Below are 20,778 nucleotides of genomic sequence, written 5' to 3'. Positions count from 1 at the left end.
CACCAGATGCAAAATGGATTTTCTTGTGTCGTATGCATTCAAAGACCGAAAACTATGGCCTTAAAGAAACAAGGTGTTGAAAGGAAAGACATTTGAGTAACAAAAATGTCTTTTTGTCAAATTGTAAAAAAAAGAAAAATAACCACCTACATTAATTCACTGTATTTTTTTGTATCTAGAAACATAATTGTTTTTTTAAAAAGTCAACTGTGGCAGAGGTATCACAAGAAGCAAAAAACAAAAAAAAAAGTCAATTCTGGATAGAATCCTTCGCCAAATGAATTTAATGACACTATGCGTTTTATTATTATTATTATTTTTTCAGTTTTTTTTTTTTTTGTTGTTGTTGCTGTTGTAATTTCCCCACCCCAACCCCCCCCAACCGCCCCCCCCTCCCCCGTCTGTGTAAAAAAAAATACGCTGAATGTGTAGAGTTACAAAATGGCGGTGGCAGTGGAGGGGTCCAGGCCGTTCTGGGCGTGGCGGGGCCCTGCAGTTCTAGAGCTCTTGCTGCTGCCGCTGCTGCTGCTGGCGGCCTTGTCGTCCTGCGATTCGTGGTTGGAGTCCGTGTCGTTGGAGTGCTGCGTGAGGGAGGTCTCGCTGCCCGTGGGGGAGTCCACGCTCTCGTACCCCGCGCTCAGCGGGTTCGTGTAGGCCCCGCCCCCGGCCGCGCCGCGGCCCGCCCGCTCCTCCGCGTGATTGGCCAGCTTGGCGGAGGGGGAGGGGGAGGGGGCGGAGTCCTCGTCGGCGCTGCAGGGCGGGCGGTACGTCCTCTGGGCGGGGTTGCCGTTGCTGGGTCCGTTGGCCACGCGCGCGCCCTCCTTCCCGGCGGGCTCCGGGGCGGGCGGCCCCGGGAGGGGGGACGTTCGGCCGGGGCCGGGGCCCTGCTGGGACAGCTGCTGCCGGCTCTCCTTCAGCTGCTGCTGCAGCACCAGGATGGTGCTCTGCATGCCCTCCACCTCCTCGTCCAGCTGGATGATGAAGTCGTTAAGCTCTGGAGACGGGGGGCACAGACAGCGGGGGTCAGACAAGACGACAGACGTGTCAATCAGCTCTGAGCCACAAGGCCGAGCCCTCTGCCCCTCTCCCTGAAGAATATGGACAGACCTGGGTCAAAGGCACAATCTTTAGATCAGGAGTGCAGCCTGTAGCCTAGTGGCTAAGCTGCTTGACTGGGATGCAGAAGGCTGGTGGTTCAAACCCCAGAGCCACAAGCCAGCTATGGGCCCTCTGCTCCAAGGGGGGATTGACCCCTGCTCAGTATAATCCATTGTAAGTCACTTTGGATATTACATTACATTACATTACAGGCATTTAGCAGACTCTCTTATCCACAGTGACGTACAATAAAGTGCAAATCAAACACAGGGACAATTGGCTGCAACCAGACCTGCATCAAACATGTAACTGTTCAGGATTCAAATACTTTTCCGTTCCACTGATCTTTCCCCGGTGCAAGTCAGCCAATCAAGAGGACCAGAAAGCAGCGTTTGTGCTTTTTTTAGAACATTTCATAAGCCCCAGTACACCAGGCAAGCTCAGTAAATTGTAGAACAGTATTTGAATCCAAAACTATGTATTTGACCCAGGTCTGTCACACACCAAAGCCAGTCATTTACAGTATACGGTGTGAAAAGTTTAATTGTGGCATACTTTAAATAGGAAGTCCTGTTCAATTAAACAGGGGGATTCATATGATGACAGGAAAAGTTTCCGCCAACCAGTTACTACGTAATTACAGCTTATTTTTCATTTCACCGAGAGAGGAAATATGAAAATGGTTATGTAAATATGCAAAGCATGCAGGGAAATGAGCAATGGAGAAAGCGAGAGCATGCTAATGAAGGCAGCGCTGACTCTACAGCCCGTACGCGTCAGAGATCACGCGCCATGCGCCATGCGTCTGAGATCACGACATGCGCCATGCGTCTGAGATCACGACATGCGCCATGCGTTTAGACATGGACACATGGACATGGACACATAGACAAGAGCCAAAGACAAGAGCCACAGACCTACAGACCTACAGAAACAGAGCCACAGACGCGTGGCGGGGTGCTCACCGTCCTGGCTGCTCTTGAGCTCCTCGCTGTACTTCTTCTGCAGGGCCAGCTCGGCCTCCAGCTGGGCGATGCGGCCCTGGGAGAGCTGCCGGCCCAGCTCCTGGTTCTCCTGGATCAGCATGCGGCACTTCGCCATCAGCTTCTTCCCCGTCTGACTGCAAGGGAGAGGAGTCTGACATCACACGGTGAACTCCCACCCCCACAGAGAACACACCGACAGCGGGGGGGGGCGGAGAAAGCGCCGGTCACCCCGTTTCTCCAGGACACCCCAACTCCACACACAGACACCACCCATACTGTACCTTCCTCTTTACGCTCTTTTGAAATTCTAGACAGACGGGCTTTTTATTTTTAGCATCGTATTCCAATTCACGGGATGGGGGAAGCTGCCAAGAAGCCGGGCTCAGAAAACTTGCTCAAAAAACAAAAACCAAATCAATCCCAAACATTTTAGCGTAAAAAGATAATGTTGCTTCGCCTACACTACTGTCAAACTTGGCACAACTCTAACCAACACTTCAAGATGTTTAGCTGACAAGCAGCCTACTGACTGGAGTTAAACGTTACTGTATAAACACAAGATTAATACAGCACCAAATGCAGCGCAATGAACCATTCCTAAAGAAATCTGTGTGCCAGATAAAACGTTCAGCTTTTCAAATTGAGGCAGTTAACTGCCACTACCAGACACGAGGCACTGTACACTCCTGCTCATTAACTCTGAGAAATTATGCACAAATCAAAAGGAGACTTTTTTTTCCTGACTAGTCTTGAGGGAGTGTGAAAACATTTTTCTGTAGTTCAAATTATGCCAAACACTTCACATATGTCACTTCTTACAAATGATGCAAAATGCTGACAATTCTACTTAAAACAAGCTGTAGAGGTCAAGAATATAACTATGAAACTGAGCAAAAAAACGTTTTTTAAAGACTACCATCAGAAATTCAGTAACAGTATTACAACACTAACACTCTTTGTAGTACTTTTATAATAACTTCATACAGGTGCTCGTGTGTAACACCAACATCTGTTGCAAGTCTTTTTTTTTTTCTTTTTTTTTTTTTTTTTAAGTGGCAACATTAACCAAAGTAATTTTCAGAATACACTCCTGCACCCTTTGAGAACATTTAGATTAGAGGTTCAAGTGGAATCCTAACAATAAAAATGCTTTCAGGGTCAAAGAATCCACTTTCAAGAGGTGAATTATACCAGCTGTGGGATATTATATACAAATATTACTTTAAATCTAGATAATGCACCTTGTAATGAACTAAAGTTCCGTTTCACAAGCCAGGCCCTTAGATACTGACAGCATGAATTCACAAAGTGCCATGTTCTCATCACCCAAGCACAGCCCAATGGTCAAACAGTGCATTTCCTCTTAACATTGTGGTTTCACACGACATTACGCAAATTCAATCGCGTCTGTCTTTTCAATGGACAGCCCACAAATTAACATTGGATTACAGTTATTTTAAAAAGCCATCCCACTCAAACATCACCTTCAGAACTTACCAAATTTGTTGAATGCACAAACCATTTTAGAAAAGCATTCTTAAGAACTGCCATTTTAAAATTCAATTGTGGCAAAAGTAATGAGTTTTACATTCTAAAACATAATTCAAATTAGCCAATAGCCCAAGATTTAAATCAATAAAATGGCTGGTTTATTCAATCTGGAAAGGATTGAATAAACAAAAATAGTTAACTTCCCGGTATGAAGTCACTGGGATTACATTTAACATGCTATTCTATGCATGTCTAATATCACAAAAAGGGTCAGGTGCATTGAAGCCAAGAGTTTCCTTCGATTACCTTGAGTAACACCACAGCACCTGCGATAGTCCTCCTCCCACCATACCCTCCCCACTCCCCCCCCCCCCCCCCCCAATCCCAATCCAACAAAAGGACAACAAACGATGCGCTTCTCGCTTGCTCTCCACAGTACTTCAGTTTCACACATTAGCATTCACAGAAGCCGGGTGCACGCACAGCAATGTCACCTTTTTAAAAATGCAGACACCCAGCAGAGCTCGCCGTTTAAACGGAGCGCCCTGCGCTTTTGCGCGGTGCCAATTCTGACGACGCGCCAAGCGCGTTATTCTCACAGTACAGTACGCCGCAAACGTTTTACTCTTGTTTTTTTGTTTGTTTGTTTTTTTTAACTGCTGTAAGTGCACCTCAGCTTTGGAGAAAAAAAGTGAGAGGAAAAAAAATAAGCAGCAACAACAACAAAAAATGAAACAAAAATGAAAACTCTACCCGTGTGTCGACACCATGCTCTCTTAGCCAAAATGTCTTGTCTTAGGCTTCCTACCATAGTCTCTTCCTAGGGCGTTTTGGGGGGTGTTTTTTTTAGTCACTGGTTTCAGTTCGTGAAGAACTCGAAGGAGGCCCAGGAGGTTATCATATCGAGTTCACAATGTCTTAAGAGTCACTGGCTTTGTGCTTAGAGCACAAGGTGTGGGGGTTGGGTGGTACTCCACAGTTAGTTTTACTGGGACGGGTGTTTTTAAATGTTCAATCGAGCGATTATAAACTAGAGTTCTTTCCACCTTTTTACGCAAGTTTGCAGACACCGAAATGTCAAGACTCCAGACTGACCCCCTCCCCCATAACACCACAAAGTACAGCAAAGTTCTACGGGCAGCGAGGGGAGGGGGGGGGGCAGGTACGGGACAGGGGTCGACCGGCCTCTTCGCAACAGTCCCAAATCCTTCAGGTCTCTGAATCGAGGGGGTGAGGAGGAGGAGGAGGAGGGGTGGGGGCGGGGGAGAGGGGGAGGGAGGGGGAGACAGAGCTGAAAACAGAAGTTTCACCTGACAAAACCTTTTTACGTTACGGGTTATGACAAGCAGGTCAGTACAAAATCTCTGGGCTCTTTTTTTCACCCTGGGCTTCCCTGCAAAGTCTGAGTCTCGTGGAGAATAGAGCATTTCTGCCGCCTCGCAGTGGGCTGTCAGGAAAAGTCTTGACCGGGGAGTATTTTTTTTTTTTTTTGGTTTTTTTGAGTCGTTTACCTATCAGGAGTAAACTTCCAGGCACTCAGTTCATTTTGGGCCTGCTCCAGTTTGTCTTTAGTCTGTTCCAGTTCGTTCTTCATTTTAAGGAAAAACAAGTTGATGGACGGGTCCACCATGGACGTTCGCAGCTGAGCAGTGCTGGGCTGTTGGACTTGCTTGAGATACTGGATCTGAGTCTGCAAGGCAAAGAGACGGGTGTCACTCACAGGAGCAGAACAGAGCAGAGGCATTGCAAGAAGGAAATCATTACAATAAGCTAAGTTTACCATTTTCTAACCAATGAAGGACATCCATCATGTGGATCACAGAAAAAAAAACTAGCTTTCTAGCCAAATCTGGCACTTTCAAACACCCAACCGTGGAAACCATAGGGGAGAGCTTTCATGGACCCCAAAATGGGTAGAGGCACCATATGGTCTATCAATAAAACATGAAAAAAAAATGTAATAAAACGGCACTATCATTTACATAAGAAACAGGGCTAGAAAATATTCCAGCCACCAGTATCGTTTCTGCCCACATTCTCTCAGGAAGAGCCGGCCACTCTGTTGCTTAATCTAACAGCTTGTGCTCTGCTCAACGGCGGCTTGGTTTCACATCTCTAACCTTTGCAGTCTGTCCTCAGTTGCCCTGGACTACTCTGGGGGGAGGGGCTACATACACACTAGCCCTTAAGCCATTGGCCGATCAGTCAACAAGCTCCAGCCCCAGGCCCCATGCTAATCTGCACTGCTGCGACTTGAGACTCAACCCCTACAGCAGGGAAAGGAGATGGGGGAAACTTTTTTTTCTTTTTTCTTTCATAAAAAGGAACTCATTTGCTTTCCAAGGCCTGTGGGCCCAGGCGCATACTCTCAACATTTCTGCTTTTCTCCACACATATGTAGTAAAGTAAAATAAACACAGATGCAAACCCACAGCTTCCCTGTGAATAAGGCCAGATGCCCCAGGTATCGCCTGCTCTGGCTAAGAGCTGACATGAGTCGAGGCGCTGCTAATGCTGAGAATTAGGTGAAGATGTTGCCTTTTTATGGAAGGCAGACACATAAGTTTCATACTGCAGCACTTGTGGAGCAGACAGAGAACAGAAAGTTGTTTTTTTTTTCTCAGGAGAAGAAATGCTGCTTTTTGTTTTAGTGTCTGGTTGTGTTCTGGACTGATGCTCTCTGCTGAACAGCAAAGTAACAAAACTGAAATTCTTGGGTCATTAAAGTAGAATTGGTTCAGTTTTTCCTCTGCTAGTTGTTAGATGCGTGTGCTCAACTACTTCCATAAACGTTGAAACTTGATTGTAATTTGCAATGTTATGATAAATAGCAGCCATCATCATCGGAGTCTCAGCAGCCTAAACTGTACTTAACGCCCAGTGCGGGATGCTTATGCTATGTAGATTATTCCATCTATGCATGGGACTGCACTCTCCCTCCCAGACGTAAACAACAAAGCTCCGTTATTACAGCCATTTTCGCCCTCTAAAGAGTGGGTGTTTTCAGTGGTCTAGAAATCCATTGCTTTCAATTACCAGTCGTGAATGCTGCATCAGCATATTAAATGTCCGGCTAAGAACACTTACAAACTCTTAATGGTTATATTATGTCAAAAATGCTACTGCCCTTCTCAACAAAGAGCTGGAAATAATTTCCACAGTAAATCTGTTAAAATGGAACGTAAAAATTGCAGAGTTTATTTTAAAAAGAGGCAGCCAGGAACTGTAGCTGCTTCACTTTGTTGGAATTATTGCTCTCTTTCATTCAGAGTCCATGACAGCTGTTGGAAATGGAGCCAGAGCCAAGCCGTACATTCAGGATTGTGTGAATTAATCTTTTATACAGTGCCGAACAAGACACACGATACCCAAAGCCCCGCTGTGAACAAAAGACACTAGGAAGTCTGGGGAGAGAGGAGAAAAAAAATAAAAAAATAAAAAAATAAACAATGTGGAAATGTACGACTCCGCTCGGAAGGTAAACATTCCGTCCCGGCAAACGGAATCGGAACAGCGAGTCCCCCTAAACGTTCATCCTTCATCTGCGGGCGCCACAGAGACGTGGCTCTTCCTAAACGCGTTTCCCGCCAGCGACGGCGTCGACTCCCATGCCTTCCTTCGAAACGGCTGCGGTGGCTGGGATCGTGCGGAACGGAGCAGGGGCCAGGGATCGTGCGGTTACAGAACGAAGCAGGGGCCAGGGATCGTGCGGTTGCGGAACAGGGGCCAGGGACCCGGGGGGGGGGGGGGAGGGGGCACACTTACGGTGCACTCCTGCATCTCCTGCTCCTTGGTGGCGAGGCGCATCACCAGGATGTTCTCCCTGCGGGCAGACTCCTGCTGCTGCTGCTTCAGCTTCTCCTCAGACTCCTTCAGGCTGGTCACGTCGTTCGCTGCGCCCGCAGGAGCCAAACGAAACAAAAACCTTTCACTCGTTTACACAGGGAAAGACCCAACACGCTAAAAACACGTATAAAAGGAGGACCCAATAGGTGCTCGACAACTGGGCTCGGAGAAGGGCACTGTGCTTTAGGCACAGGTGTGACTGACATTTCAACGTCAAACAATGTCTTCCTCAGAGTCAATAAAAAAATAAAAAAATTGATAAGGGAAGAGGGTGACTTTGAGCAAGAAACCATTTCAAAAAGCTCTGCAATGCCTGTGATGCTTAATTCAGGTTGGAGAATTACTGACAAAAATAAATACCAACCAAACCACGAGCGCCTGCTGTCTGGTTTTGTAATCAGCTGGAATCTCTCTGAATAATTTATGAGCTGCTTGTACACACACATTTTTGTCACTTGCCAAAGAATTGGTTACATTTGCTGCCCAGATACTGGAAGTATGTGAACAAGAACCCCGAATAACCCCTGTTAATTTCTCATTAGCGTCAACCAAGGTTTGTTTTGTATGGCAATAAATCAAATGTCAAAGTAAATGATGGGTCTCTCTCAGCATGATCTGCACATGACATAAACCGCTTCATCTCAACAAATAGAAGTTCTTATTATAGAGCATAAACAAAAGTATGGTACTTATGGTGCAGAAAGAAATCCCAGCATGCCACTGGTGCAATTAATAGTTGAGCTAATCAGCTGCTTCTCAGATTTCAATGCACAATGCAAGTAGATTAGATTATAAACCCAATACCAGATCATACTTCTATTTAAGCCACCACCGCTAAAACTGTTTTCTGCTACCTAACAAGTAGCACTAGACTGCCTCGACTACTTGGCAGCACAGCCAATGCTTCACACAGTATAATACTTACAATTTAAATCAGCATATTTTGCCTCAAGGACCTGGACATATGCGTCGTGCTGTTTCCACCTAAAGGTAAAAGACAGACGTAGTGCATTAGTGGAACATCACCTCGGGGTAATAAATATTTAACTTCCGCTCTCAGACTGAGCCGTTTGTTTATACTCACCGCACGCAAAGCTCTTCTCGGGTCAAGCTCTTCAGATCTGACTCACTAAGGCGAACCTAGGTCAAAATCACGAATGTTAGAGTCAGTAAAAAGCAATCTCACTTATTGACGTAACGAATTCGCTAACTTACACAATTAATTTAACATTGAAAACATTCATCTACTTAAGTTACCTTTTTAGGAAGAGGCTCTTCGTTAGTCATTCTGAACTCTGAAATTAATGAGAAATAAGCAGTGAGCATTACACCCTTTCCCCGTTGAAGGCAAATATTTATACGGTATATAACATGATTATCACTGACACAGATCTGCATAATATTCCCTCTGGCTAGCCAAGAAAGTCGCAGACTAAATGTGGTCTGGGTTGGCAATATATCACGGTCATGATCACGGTGCGTACACGTGGTCATTACTCTTGTTGATGGCAAGCAAGCAACTCAAACCAAGTACTTGCATACCTTTCTGTGTCCAGTTGGTAAACATGATCGTAAAGATTTACCAAATAGTATGTAAAACATGTGCCCATGGCTTCCTATATTACACGACTCAGATCCTGCATGGTAGTTAGTCGTTATCAACCGTCCATTGTAGTTGTATGGTCCGCTGTGGTTAGGCCATTTCCCGGTGTAATAAAGAAGATTTCTGGTTCAAGAGCGGCAGCTAGCTAACGCCACTAGCCCGTTAGCCTAGGCGTTAGCAAGATTGTCGTGACCAATGTCAAATTTTGTTTTAAATCTTCAGTGTACCACAAACGTATAACTGATCTACTAAAATGTCCACAGTTGCTTGCTGGTCAACCACTATCCAGCCATTGCAAGCAGTTTAGCTTCACAGTCTTGGGCTGATTTCTATTGCCGCACACCGGTGAGCAATATAGCCTAGCTCATATCAGGAATTTCTGCAAGAGTATAGCTATGCAATTTTCTAACTAACCTCGGCTTGGCAGCGCATCCGATTAGCAAACTATATTTCTGTATTTGTTTTTTATAATAACCTAATGAAACAGTGCGTTCAGCTGTGCACCCTATACCCTCTTGCTTCGCAGGACAAGATAACTTAGCGAATCGCGCCGTTTCCGTACAGTGAACTGGTGCTGGCGACCCGCTTACCCCGCCAATCGGCTAACATTAGCTAGCTTCGGGAAAACCAAAAATGTCAATGCGGCGTATCTCTTTACACATTACAGAAACGGCGAATACCTACACACAAGCGTGCAATACGAGTAAAGACCACTTTAGTCCATATAGCCTGAAATCCGCCGTTTTTTCCTGTTAGCAGCTTCTTGTCACAAAATGGCGGAGAAAGAGGAGACTCTCCCAGCCCAACAAGAAACACTTTCCTTCCTACCTAGCTAGCTATTGCTAAACACATAACTTACACTGAAAATACTTACCAGACCCTTCCTTGCTTAGGTTAAATCTAATGACCTTACACTATGTAATATCTGGTCAAAGAATAATCGCCGCTTTTATGTGTACGTTTTATCCTAATAATCCCTTTGCTTTAACCTGTTATTCGTACGAATTCATCGTCGCCGCCATCATCAGCGAGGGTGAGATTGTGCCGTAAAGCATCGCAGCTAAAGTGGGAGGGACGAGCATCACTGGGTATGTGGGAGTCAAAAAACAAGTGCCGTTGCTGTTCAGTTTTTACTGTTCCCACAAAATAAAATGATAAATGTATATAATTTGTCTATAACATTAGCTAATATTGAATAAACAACATATAAAATTAACATTGGTGGATATCCACCTTATTTCCCATAGAGCACAGTTCATAGAAAAAGATGTTAGCTAAGTTACCTCTGCAACAGCTCCTAGGTGGCTATCTTCGCTACACAAATAACTCCAAAATATTCTGAAATATTACGTTTCAGTCGGTGAACTAGCTCATGCTTACATTTTGGATATTCTATGTAACGTTTACTGCAACATCACTCGCCAGCTACGATTATTCAGGTAGCACAAACTGTTAAATACAATGTAAGCTAGCTAACGTTTTAACCATAGTCTAACTGTTATCTATGTTAGATGCAAATTATTGCATTGCTTTATCTTAATAAAACCGTGTCAGGAATCAGCAACTATAGTGTATAAAAACTCGATTTATACAATGTTATTTAAATGGTAATTTAGACAGAAATATGCGTTTCGTTTTATATAGCAACGCGTAGCTAACATTCAGGTTTATTTTCAGCAAAATACGACAGAACTCTTGTCATGTCTTTCCTGTGCAACAAAATGGAGAGGGAAAAACCATTTTCAGACAGGGGCGCCGTTAAAAAATATCTAATGACTTCTGTTGAATTACTGCATGTTGGCTCAAAAAATAAAGCGCAACTTTAACATTAATTGTGGATAAAAATCCGTAGCTGTATTCGTAGAAGTAAGTATGTGTTAATCTCTTAATGTTACACATAATGGTACTTTCCTCTTCCTTGTACGTTTATGCTTAAATTTCAAGGGCAGGGAGTGCAGTGAGGTTAAAACGTCCAGCAAACCGCACGCTGAAAGAAAGCAATATTTGCACCGTGTCTGGGACTGCGCAGATCCACTATGCTCTGCAGAGTCGGTTATATTCGCAGGTAAAATAAATTGCGCGATGAAGTCTAAGATATGCACTGGCGCAATTATGTTCAACACTTATGTTAAAGCACTTTAAGACAGGGCTAGCTGTGTGCGATTGCTATTGTGTCACGTTTGTTAGCTAACTGGTGTAACTTATACAGACGCCGAGGCATTGGTCATTTTAAATTGCTAGTTCGCTCAGCTATGATCTAGCAAGCATGTTTTCTAGCTAAATCTGTTTTCTCGCTAACAATCTAGATGTTACTCAGCAGGAATGTCCCGAAGTGAAACCTCTTATTAATCTGCTCCTCCGGCATATCAGCAACAGACATTTAAACTAATATATAAAAACGTTTCATGGTGACGTAGCTAACTATAATGGCTGGCTATGAATTCAGCCCGAATAAAATGTATTGCCAGTTAGCCATAGCTAGCCATTTATCCCAGGCAAATAATTGCGAAGTTACTTAACTTCTCTGTCTACTCATCTAGCAGGACACACTTGCCAGCATGCTGGTAAAAAGTCGTAAGCCTATTGCTAATTATCTAGCTGGATATTTAATTGCTGTCATGTAGGTTGCTTTTGTCAAGATAGGCAAGATGTTGTGTTGGTTCTGGTTTGTCTTTGAATTTGAACTTCAGAACGTCGTTCTGTCGTAGATGTGCCGCTTCCCTGAGCTGTTTGGCCTCCAGGCAGAAGCATACGCTGCCCGATCTCACCTACGACTATGGGGCGCTGGAGCCCCACATCAGCGCGGAGATAATGCAGCTCCACCACAACAAACATCACGCCACCTATGTCAACAACCTCAACGTCACCGAGGAGAAGTACCAAGAAGCACTGGCCAAAGGTAAGTTGCACTTCCAGATGAAGTATTTATCCAAATTGCAGCTGTTTCTCCCGTTATTCTCCCCCGTCAACAGCTGGTCTGGGATCAGCCTATCTACCTTTGAACTAAGTACACTGACATGGAAGTGACCCAAAACCATGACCTTGGAATATACATAGGTTAGCCAAAATACAGATACTTTTGCAACAGCATGCTCTGTATGTATTGCACAGTAGTGTGGTGTAATGGTTATGGAACTGTTATCATAACTCTGAGCCTTTGTACACTTTGGTACCTCACTTGAATTCCTTCAGTATGTGGATTGTATTTAAAACTTTAATCTGGGTAAATTGTTCAGATAAGATGATGTTAATACACATGGATCCGTGCATTTCAGCTGAAATTAATTAATTAAATACATTTTTGTTAAGAGACTGAAGCAACAATAATTGTGGTTTGTGTGTAATTATGTTTGTTGCATTCACATCTAAAACTTTGGAATGGTCTGTGTACATTCTTTGTCATTTAAAATGGTAAATGGTTGGAATTTATATAGCACCTTTATCCAAAGCGCTGTACAATTGATGCTTCTCATTCACCCATTCATACACACACTCACACACCGACGGCGACTGGCCGCCATGCTAGGCGCCGACCAGTTCGTCAGGAGCATTTGGGGGTTAGGCGTCTTGCTCAGGGACACTTCAACACAGCCCGGGCGGGGGATCGAACTGGCAAACCTCCAACTGCCAGACCACTGCTCTTACTGCCTGAGCCACGTCGCTTTAAAAAGAAAGATACACATAGAAATATCTAATGGATGACATCCCAATGAACCTTTTTAAGAAAATAGGCATCTAGGCATTCAGATGACCACCCGGCTACATTTAGTTGAAAAGTGAAAGTTTTCTGGCCGACTGGGACATTCTAGCCAGGCTATATCTGGGTAAAACCTGAGCTATATTGGGGTTTTAGCCTAGTCTATTTATGTCAGAATGCATCTCAACCTAGATTTCCACCACTCTAGATGTCTAGATTCCCAACTTATGCTCACTGGCTTTTCAGTTAGATTGCCAGGGTAGCAGTAGTACAAAAATACCAATGTACCCTCAGGGGTCGAATACAGGGTAGCATTATTGATGAATGATATATGATACTGCTGGACTGAGGTGATTTATATCACCCACGCAATTCAATGGTGTCATTATATTAAAGGTGAGGTGTGTTTTGAGAAAAGGGATTACAGACTGATGTAGATGTAGCTTTGATATTTTCCAGGTAAACGGTCTGGGTGTTTGCATTTCATTCTGGGCAGATCCTTAATTGCCTGAAATTGTGCCACTTCAGTGCTTAGCTGGGGGTGTTTTTCGCCTCTCCTTGGCTGAAAGACCTCAGAGCTGAAAGACGCATTCGGACGAGCTGGATGGGGTCTTGGCGGATGGCGTTGACCGGATGTGCTTGGGTGCGTTTCAGGTGACGTAACGGCGCAGGTTGCCCTCCAGCCGGCCTTGAAGTTTAACGGCGGCGGTCACATCAATCACACCGTTTTCTGGACGAACCTCTCTCCTAACGGCGGAGGGGAACCTCAAGGTGAGGCCAGGGGGCCATGGAAAGAATGTTTCAACTCCCACCGCCCACCCACCCCCTAAAAACCACTTTTCCTGCATTTAACATCAACTGGACTTTCTTCAAAAGGGGGAGAAAAAAAAAAAAAGCATTTTCGTGATCCGTCCAAAAATGTTTATCTTGATTGCCTGGTTTTTATTCTGCTTTTTTTATTGCAAAAAAAAAGAAAAGGAACAGATGTTGAGATCACTGATGGATTACAGCAGTGGAGGTCTGTATGGGATCTTACCCAGGAGGTTATGAGTTCAGATCCCATATGTGAGAGCTGTTTTGTTGTCGGGCCTGGGACCTTCGTAATTATTTCCCTGCAGCCCCCAGTTTAAGGAAAGGCCAATGTAGTGCACTTAAAAAGTGAGGTAATCTTGACTAGTGCAGTGGGTAAGGAGGTGGGGGGGGAACTAAATGATGGATGTTGATTTAAGCTGTGCTGAGCCTCGTTGTGTAGCGCGGTGAGGCCCGTTCTGCACTCGCGGTTAATACTCATTCTGACCGTTTCCGTTGGGGCAGGAGAGCTGATGGAGGCGATCACGCGTGACTTCGGATCCTTCCAGAAGATGAAGGAGAAGATGTCGGCGGCAACGGTCGCCGTGCAGGGCTCGGGCTGGGGCTGGCTGGGCTTGGACAAGGAGAGCGGGCGTTTACGCATCGCAGCCTGCGCCAACCAGGACCCCCTGCAAGGAACCACAGGTGTGTGTGTGTGTGTGTGTGTGTGTGTGTGTGTGTGTGTGTGTGTGTGAGAGAGAGAGAAAAAAAAAATCTGAGATTTCCAACCTTTAGTTTTTTGGCATTTAATTAAATACGATGACATTAAATAATAGACCACTTTTCAGTTCTTGTTAAAGGCTGTCTGGGATTCCCTGGAGAGCCAGACGCAACCAAAGTCTGCAGAACTGTGGCAAGGTTCTTGTCTGGTACAACCTACCTGCTGCTTTTCTTATAAAACATCAGGACAGTGTTCCTCAGAGAACTGATGCAGTTTCATAGGCATCGGCTGGTCACAGCATATATTGATCTGGTTTAGTTTTTAAACTGTTCACTGCTCTTTTTAGTAGATTTTTCAATACTTAAAACAGCCGTTTTCATTCATTTGGAAAGCCTCTTTGCTTTATGGATTTTTTTTTTTTAGATTTTTTTTTTTATACATGTTCTGAAAGCCTGATTTATACTTATACATTGCACCGCCTTTCCACAAGTTTCCTGCAGCAAAAATGAAAGTGTTGCACAACATTTTGAAATTATTCTTCGGTGATAGTCCGTGATAAGGGTTCTGTTGTCTCCATGGTTACAAAATTCCAAACAGCTGACGTTTATTTTTTTTTAAACGTGGCGTAGCCTATCAATGACAATGAATTTCAGTGTTCCATCTGGCTGTCAACGCCAGTATGACTGTCTGCAAGATAACAATATTATACACGTGCACATCACTGAGAGTGTTGTATGACATGTTTTTCAGTCGAAAATGTGTGTATTGCACACACCCATCTGATCATGTACTGATGGTTTTTAACGTGTGATTCAATTCAATTATTTGATTCATATGGAGCCACTTTAATAGCTTATAATATTGCAGTCTATACATATTTGGACAGTGACTCAGTTTTAGTTGTTTTGGCTCTGTACTCAAGCACATTGAGATGAAACTGTGTATATGACTTTAACATTTGTGCTTTGCGTGATTGATACATCCGTGCATTAAAACATAATTTAGTTTTTTCCCAGAGAGTGCTGTCCTTGTTTTTTCGACAATAACACCAGAGATTTGAGCAGCCTCTGCTTCTTCCCCCCCAGGTCTTATTCCCCTGCTTGGGATCGACGTTTGGGAGCACGCCTACTATCTCCAGTACAAGAACGTCCGGCCAGACTATGTGAAAGCCATCTGGAACGTGGTGAACTGGGAGAACGTCTCCGAGCGGCTCCAGTCCGCAAAGAAATAAGACTGACCCTGTCGAACGAGAGGGGTGAAAACGAAGGCCTCTTTCTGCAAACAAATCGCTCTTTACGCACATATTCGTTGTCAGACAGCCGTGCTCGTTGCCCAGTAATGGCGGTTCACACTGATGCGGTGCCTGTGAAAATTGAGCCAATATTTGCTGACTTAAAATGAACGCAGCCTTGTTTCCCACAATGCATCACTCTTCATTGGCAGTCAGTAATGAAAGCTTAGTTATGTTGCTTCATTAAAAGTATTTGCAGAAGTTCGGCCCGTGCTTCATCCTTTTATGATTGTACCTCGTTTTACCCTCCCTACTGACTGGCTGACCTCTCCCTGACTAGCTTGTAGCCTGTAATTCCCTCTTGAGCGGCTAGGGGGCGCCTGTGTAACGGCGCTGTCTGAAACCCTCATTGTATTCGGACCTGTGGAATAATATGCAACAGAGAGTGGGGCACAGACTTCATCCTGGGGACCCCCTGCGTGTGCTGGCTTCCAGCTCTACCGTAATTGCCCTCTCTCAATTGTAACGAGCTGGTAATTATTCTTGGACGCTCTTAATGTCTGCTGAGAGATTATTATGACACAATAGCAATCAATGCAATTAGGAATAACGTTTCATATTCATATCCCAGGACTTTTAATCGGTCCGATCAAACATTGCTTAATTTTCTGGTCCATGCTGTATCGCAAATTATTAATTTATGTTATTCTTTTAATGATAAGCTGTAGACTGATCGGTGTGATAAGTCGGGTAATAATGGCTAAAATTGTGAGCCGTGGAACTCGACGGTTTGTGGGGGAAATTAAGTTGTCTGAGCAAATGGCAACAAGTCGACCCATTGTGTGCGTGTTGTGGTGGAACAAACCTAAGGACACGATTATGGAAGAATGTTGAGTATTGACTTGTTTCCGATGGCGTTCCGCCCATTCTTGGTTGCGTGAAGCCTTAGTGTGCCATCCCTACGAAAAAGCAGGCAGAGACACGATGCACACATATCACATTTGAATACCGTGCGTGATGGATTAAAGTAATTTGGAAACAAATTCGTTGTTGACACCGTGCCAAAAAGCGAATGTGACTGTGGTTTGAAGTGCTTCTCCCTTCTCATCTGAAGCTCTGCTTGTGTAACCTGTTGGTCTCCTTAAAAATGCGTCTTGGCTCCTTAGAGCTGCATAATTATTCATATTTACTAGCCTCTGAGGATACACGGAAATAGTGTGTATTACGGAATCCATTCGAATCCAAGCCATGTGGATTCAACTTTCTTTTTTACTCTGTATTAATGATCAACGGGCGCTGATTTATTCCCCACTACCGCCGTGATTTTTTACGTACGTGTTTGTGAGTGAGTGAGCGGGTGAGAAACAAAAGTTCCGAGAAGCACCGAATTTTCACAGAAGGCTTGTTTCACATGAAACAAAGGGTGATTACATCACTGTCCTCGATTATTTTTGTCCTGTTGCTGTTTGCTCTGTAAATATTAGCTAAATATTCAATATGATTTATTGCTCATATACTTTCCCATAATGCAGTGAGAGCTGATTTTTGTTCTTGTGCACTAACACTAGGTGGAGCCGTTTTCAAACTTTTCAGTACAACTTCATTGACCTGGCTACTTGAGTGTACATGCCAATCATGTAAAATGTTTCGTATGACCGAAAAGCTTGAAACATTGGAATGACAAGATTACACATTTGTCTCATTTGTAAAACCAACTCGCATGATGTGCTTGTTTGTGTGTATTCATACAGTACTGTGCAGAAATCTTAGACACCCTAGACTATATATATAGGGTGCCTAAATATATATATATATATATATATATATATATGTCTAGGGTGTCTAAATATATGTTTATCTTTTGTGCGTGTTGGTATAAAAGAGCACATTTGAGATTTCGAAATATTCATTTTCCAAAATATTTAATTTTACAGAGACGTTTTTGTAACATATTACTGTAAGCAATTGACTACTTTTTACATAAAAACTTGATCAAGGCTGGCTGCGATCAGAAACAAGGACCCAACCCAAGTCTGCAGAAGAGCTGTGGCAAGTTCTCCAACATGCTTTGAACAACCTCCCTGCTGATTGGCCAACGCCGTCCTGCAGTTATATCTCGGAGAAGTGATGCAGTTTTAACGCCGAAGGGTGGTCACAACAAATATTGATTTGATTCAGTTTAGATGACTAAAATATTCTGCCAAATGACTAAAATGTAATGTAAAATGTATAGTACGTTTATTTTGGACCTTTCATTTAATTGTTTTTGAAAGAATCTTGGCTGTACAAAATGTTATACAGGTGCCTAAGACTTCTGCACAGTACTGTATTTTCTTAAAGAAATAATACAGTAATACAGTCAGATTGAAATGTGTAAGCATTTGCGTAACTCTGTCTAACTAGGAGTTAAACTATACACATCTGAGAGAATTTTGCAGACCACTCTTTGAAATATTGTCTTAAGCAGCGAACTGAATTCCAGTAAGCGAGTACCCGTCGTATATCGCCGTCTGCGCCGACTTGGTCCGCCAGAAGTCTGCAAATCGCGATCTCAGCAGTCCGCGAGCAGCGGGAAGCGTCCACCTATTCTTTCGCATTCTCTATTGCCGATTCCCAAAACGCTGGCTGGATGACAGCTGTTACGACATCAAGCCGCTAGTGGGCCATTATATGCTTGGTAGCTGGGTTAGAATACGACTTCCAGACCCTTTGAATAGTGTGTTTTTTTTTTAAATAAATAAAAGAAAGAGTTGGTTTACAGCTGGGCATTGCACACTGTACGTAACGGGTAGCCATGTAAGGTCATGTTTTGTATTTCAGTGGCTTTCCAGTGCTCCCTCGCTCCACAGCAAAAGCGTAATTATTTTTCAAGTTACGGAACTTGAATTGCAGAGATGCAATTCACTTTTATCCTGTGTGTTTCAGGGAGTCCGCACATTGGCCCAGCTGTTTCTGAGCACAGGGATCCTACAGGAAGTGCGGTATCTATTGCAAACCGGAGACCAGGATGTCTTTACTTTGTGTTTTACGCTGTAACTAACTTGACAGTTGAAAGGGAATTATAGATACCTACATAAAAAAAACTTATGTGGTTTCCTGCTGGTTTATGGGTGTCACAGTAAGTACTGCAGCTGATGTGCCATGCCTGTGCTGTTCAGGTGTGTCCTGTACACCTGTGATCTCACGCCCGGGTGTGCGGTTTCCCTCCACCTCCCACTCCGCACGATTACCCCACCAACCACCCCCCACCCCAACCAGATTCCCCCCCCCCCCCCCCCGTGCGAATCCCCTCTCCAATGAAACGGAAATCTGACGGCGAATCGCTGCGATTAAACCTGGTGTTTACAGCACCGGTGGAGAGCTGGGCTGTAACAGGCCTCTGCATTCACCTGACCCGACTTCACCCCGGCCTGATATCTCTGCCAGCATTTCTGTGGGAAATGTCTACCGTTCATTACATTTATCAGTACTGTAATTCCTGTAATGCAAAATGTAAAAAAAATCATACTTCTCTTAATCTGTCAGATATTTTAAACCCTTCACTGCCAGCGTATGTATCTTTGTCATGTCTTGTGCTCCTACGAGGCTGGAGTTTGTTCAGCCAGATGCCTTTTTTAAAAATCGGAGTCATGGAAGGTGCAACGTTCTCAGTGCTGTACACGCGCAGTGACTTATTTATTCGGGAAAATAAAAGAAGAACAAATCGCTGACACTGTTGTCTCCGGGGCTGAAAATAGCCCCTAAAAATGTCAGCCGGAGACGCGGCTCCCATCCCTCAGTCTGTGAAAGTAGGTCCCTCGAACCGGGAGCCAGCACTGGCCCCCACACCGGTCACCGTGGAGACATCAAAGACGCACGGGACTCTTTCATCCCACACCACGCTCTGGAAAAGTGCTGCTCTTTTATGTCACATCTGAGGAACACAGTCATGGGGGGGAGGATGTTTTGTGTCACTTCGTAGGATATACTGCGACTTTGTCAAGGCTACCTTGAAGCGGTTATGAAATACCCAGAACCAGGGAAAGAGTTTGGTTTTGATCTCTGTTTAAGATTTTGATCTCTCTCTCCACTCATGGCCCTGTTCCTCAGCCGGGGGCCGGGGAGGGGCGGGGGGCTCTGTCCCTCACCATGGCGATGGGGCTCTCTCCCTTGACGTGGAGATGAGGCTAACACTTGTCTATGGAGGGTGTTGCCGGTGATCAGACGTTTCCCCTGTGCAAACGGCCGTGGGGATCGAATGATGCAGAAAGACGTTTTCTCATAACCCCTTCCCCACCCACTCCGAGAGACACCGTCAGCACACCAAGCCAATCCGTCACCGGCTGACATGTTCACTGCCTCCTGGGGAATTCTGGTCCTGTCCGGGGGCCCTGGAGGACTGGGTCCTCTCCTATCAGTCGGGCATAGTCAAGAAACAAGGCCTGAGAAACGTATATAATCTGAGTTTTCCCTTCTTTTTTTATCTTCCCATTGTCATTTCCAAAACCACGCGATGCTCTGAGCAAAAACGGTATTTACTTTTATCTGCTGCAGACGAGAGCGACTCATTGCAGTGATTTTTCCCCCTCTTAAACTCCGTGGTGTGCCAAATATCTTTCTTCCGCCCCACTTTTAAAGTAGCAGTGTGCCACTACTCTAACCTCTGGCACACCAAAAGGAAAACTACCTCAGCCCATAAACTGTTTCTGCCAGTCTGTCTCTCTCTTCCTCTCCCTCTCCCTCTCTTCCCCCTTTCTCTGTCTCTCTGTCTGTTTTGGTTTCTGTTTCTCTGTTGGTAGCGCACTCTCCGCCTGTGTGTCTGTTTATAAACGCTTATGGCCAAAGAAGTGGTTTAGGTTCTTCGTTAGTTGCGGTGTGATGAATAACCAGGGGGATTTCGAGGAAAACTGCACTCTCCAAAGCAGCGAGAGATCCAGGAGGGAGAAGCTGGCTTTTAGAGTCTGAATTTCATGCATTTTTTTAATGTAGTGGCAGAAAATGTCAGGGGATGAAAAAAAAAAAATGAAAAAACATGTTAATTTATTTCGATCTGTGCATTTGGTGCATGTGTTAGCGCTGAGGTGATATGGTTTGATCAGGTCACGTCACAGCATAAAAGTCTTGCACTCCCTCCCTCTCTATCTTTCTGTCTCACTCTCTCTTCCTCGTGCCCTCTCTCTCCCTCTCCCTAGTACTTATTCTCCCTCTCTCTCTCTCTCTCTCTCTCTCCCCCTCTCCCCCTCTCTCTCTCTCTCTCTCTCTCTCTCTCTCTCTCTCTCTGCGCTGGACCCGCGGCTCCGGAGTGCGGTTTCTCCCTCTCGTCGTCGTGCGCGAGGA

General features: G+C 44.6%; 2 protein-coding genes across 7 annotated transcripts; one reads left to right on the top strand and one right to left on the bottom strand.

Annotated features, from left to right (window-relative positions):
* Positions 1 to 402: 402 nt before the first annotated feature.
* wtap (WT1 associated protein) lies at positions 403 to 10,715 on the bottom strand. 5 transcript variants are annotated; one of them, XM_061241312.1, is made up of 8 exons: positions 10,308 to 10,715; positions 8,679 to 8,716; positions 8,506 to 8,561; positions 8,347 to 8,405; positions 7,341 to 7,468; positions 5,087 to 5,265; positions 2,064 to 2,218; positions 403 to 994 (listed from the first exon to the last, which is right to left on the bottom strand). In XM_061241312.1, exons 2-8 carry the CDS (start codon positions 8,706 to 8,708, stop codon positions 435 to 437), a joined length of 1,167 nt encoding a protein of 388 aa, XP_061097296.1. In that variant the 5' UTR covers positions 8,709 to 8,716; positions 10,308 to 10,715; the 3' UTR covers positions 403 to 434. The 5 variants fall into 5 exon arrangements, with proteins under 5 accessions (XP_061097296.1, XP_061097295.1, XP_061097297.1 ...); XM_061241311.1 differs by lacking the exon at positions 10,308 to 10,715 and adding an exon at positions 9,899 to 10,149; XM_061241313.1 differs by lacking the exon at positions 10,308 to 10,715 and adding an exon at positions 10,014 to 10,131.
* sod2 (superoxide dismutase 2, mitochondrial) lies at positions 9,907 to 15,723 on the top strand. Of its 2 annotated transcripts, none has more exons than XM_061241318.1 (5): positions 9,907 to 10,112; positions 11,733 to 11,923; positions 13,376 to 13,492; positions 14,036 to 14,215; positions 15,317 to 15,723. In XM_061241318.1, exons 2-5 carry the CDS (start codon positions 11,836 to 11,838, stop codon positions 15,460 to 15,462), a joined length of 531 nt encoding a protein of 176 aa, XP_061097302.1. In that variant the 5' UTR covers positions 9,907 to 10,112; positions 11,733 to 11,835; the 3' UTR covers positions 15,463 to 15,723. The 2 variants fall into 2 exon arrangements, with proteins under 2 accessions (XP_061097302.1, XP_061097301.1); XM_061241317.1 differs by lacking the exon at positions 9,907 to 10,112 and adding an exon at positions 10,963 to 11,089.
* Positions 15,724 to 20,778: the final 5,055 nt, after the last annotated feature.

The sequence above is a fragment of the Conger conger genome, chromosome 5, assembly GCF_963514075.1.
Source record: "Conger conger chromosome 5, fConCon1.1, whole genome shotgun sequence".
NCBI classification, from domain to species: Eukaryota; Metazoa; Chordata; class Actinopteri; order Anguilliformes; family Congridae; genus Conger; species Conger conger.
This window is presented reverse-complemented; position numbering and strand designations above follow the sequence as displayed.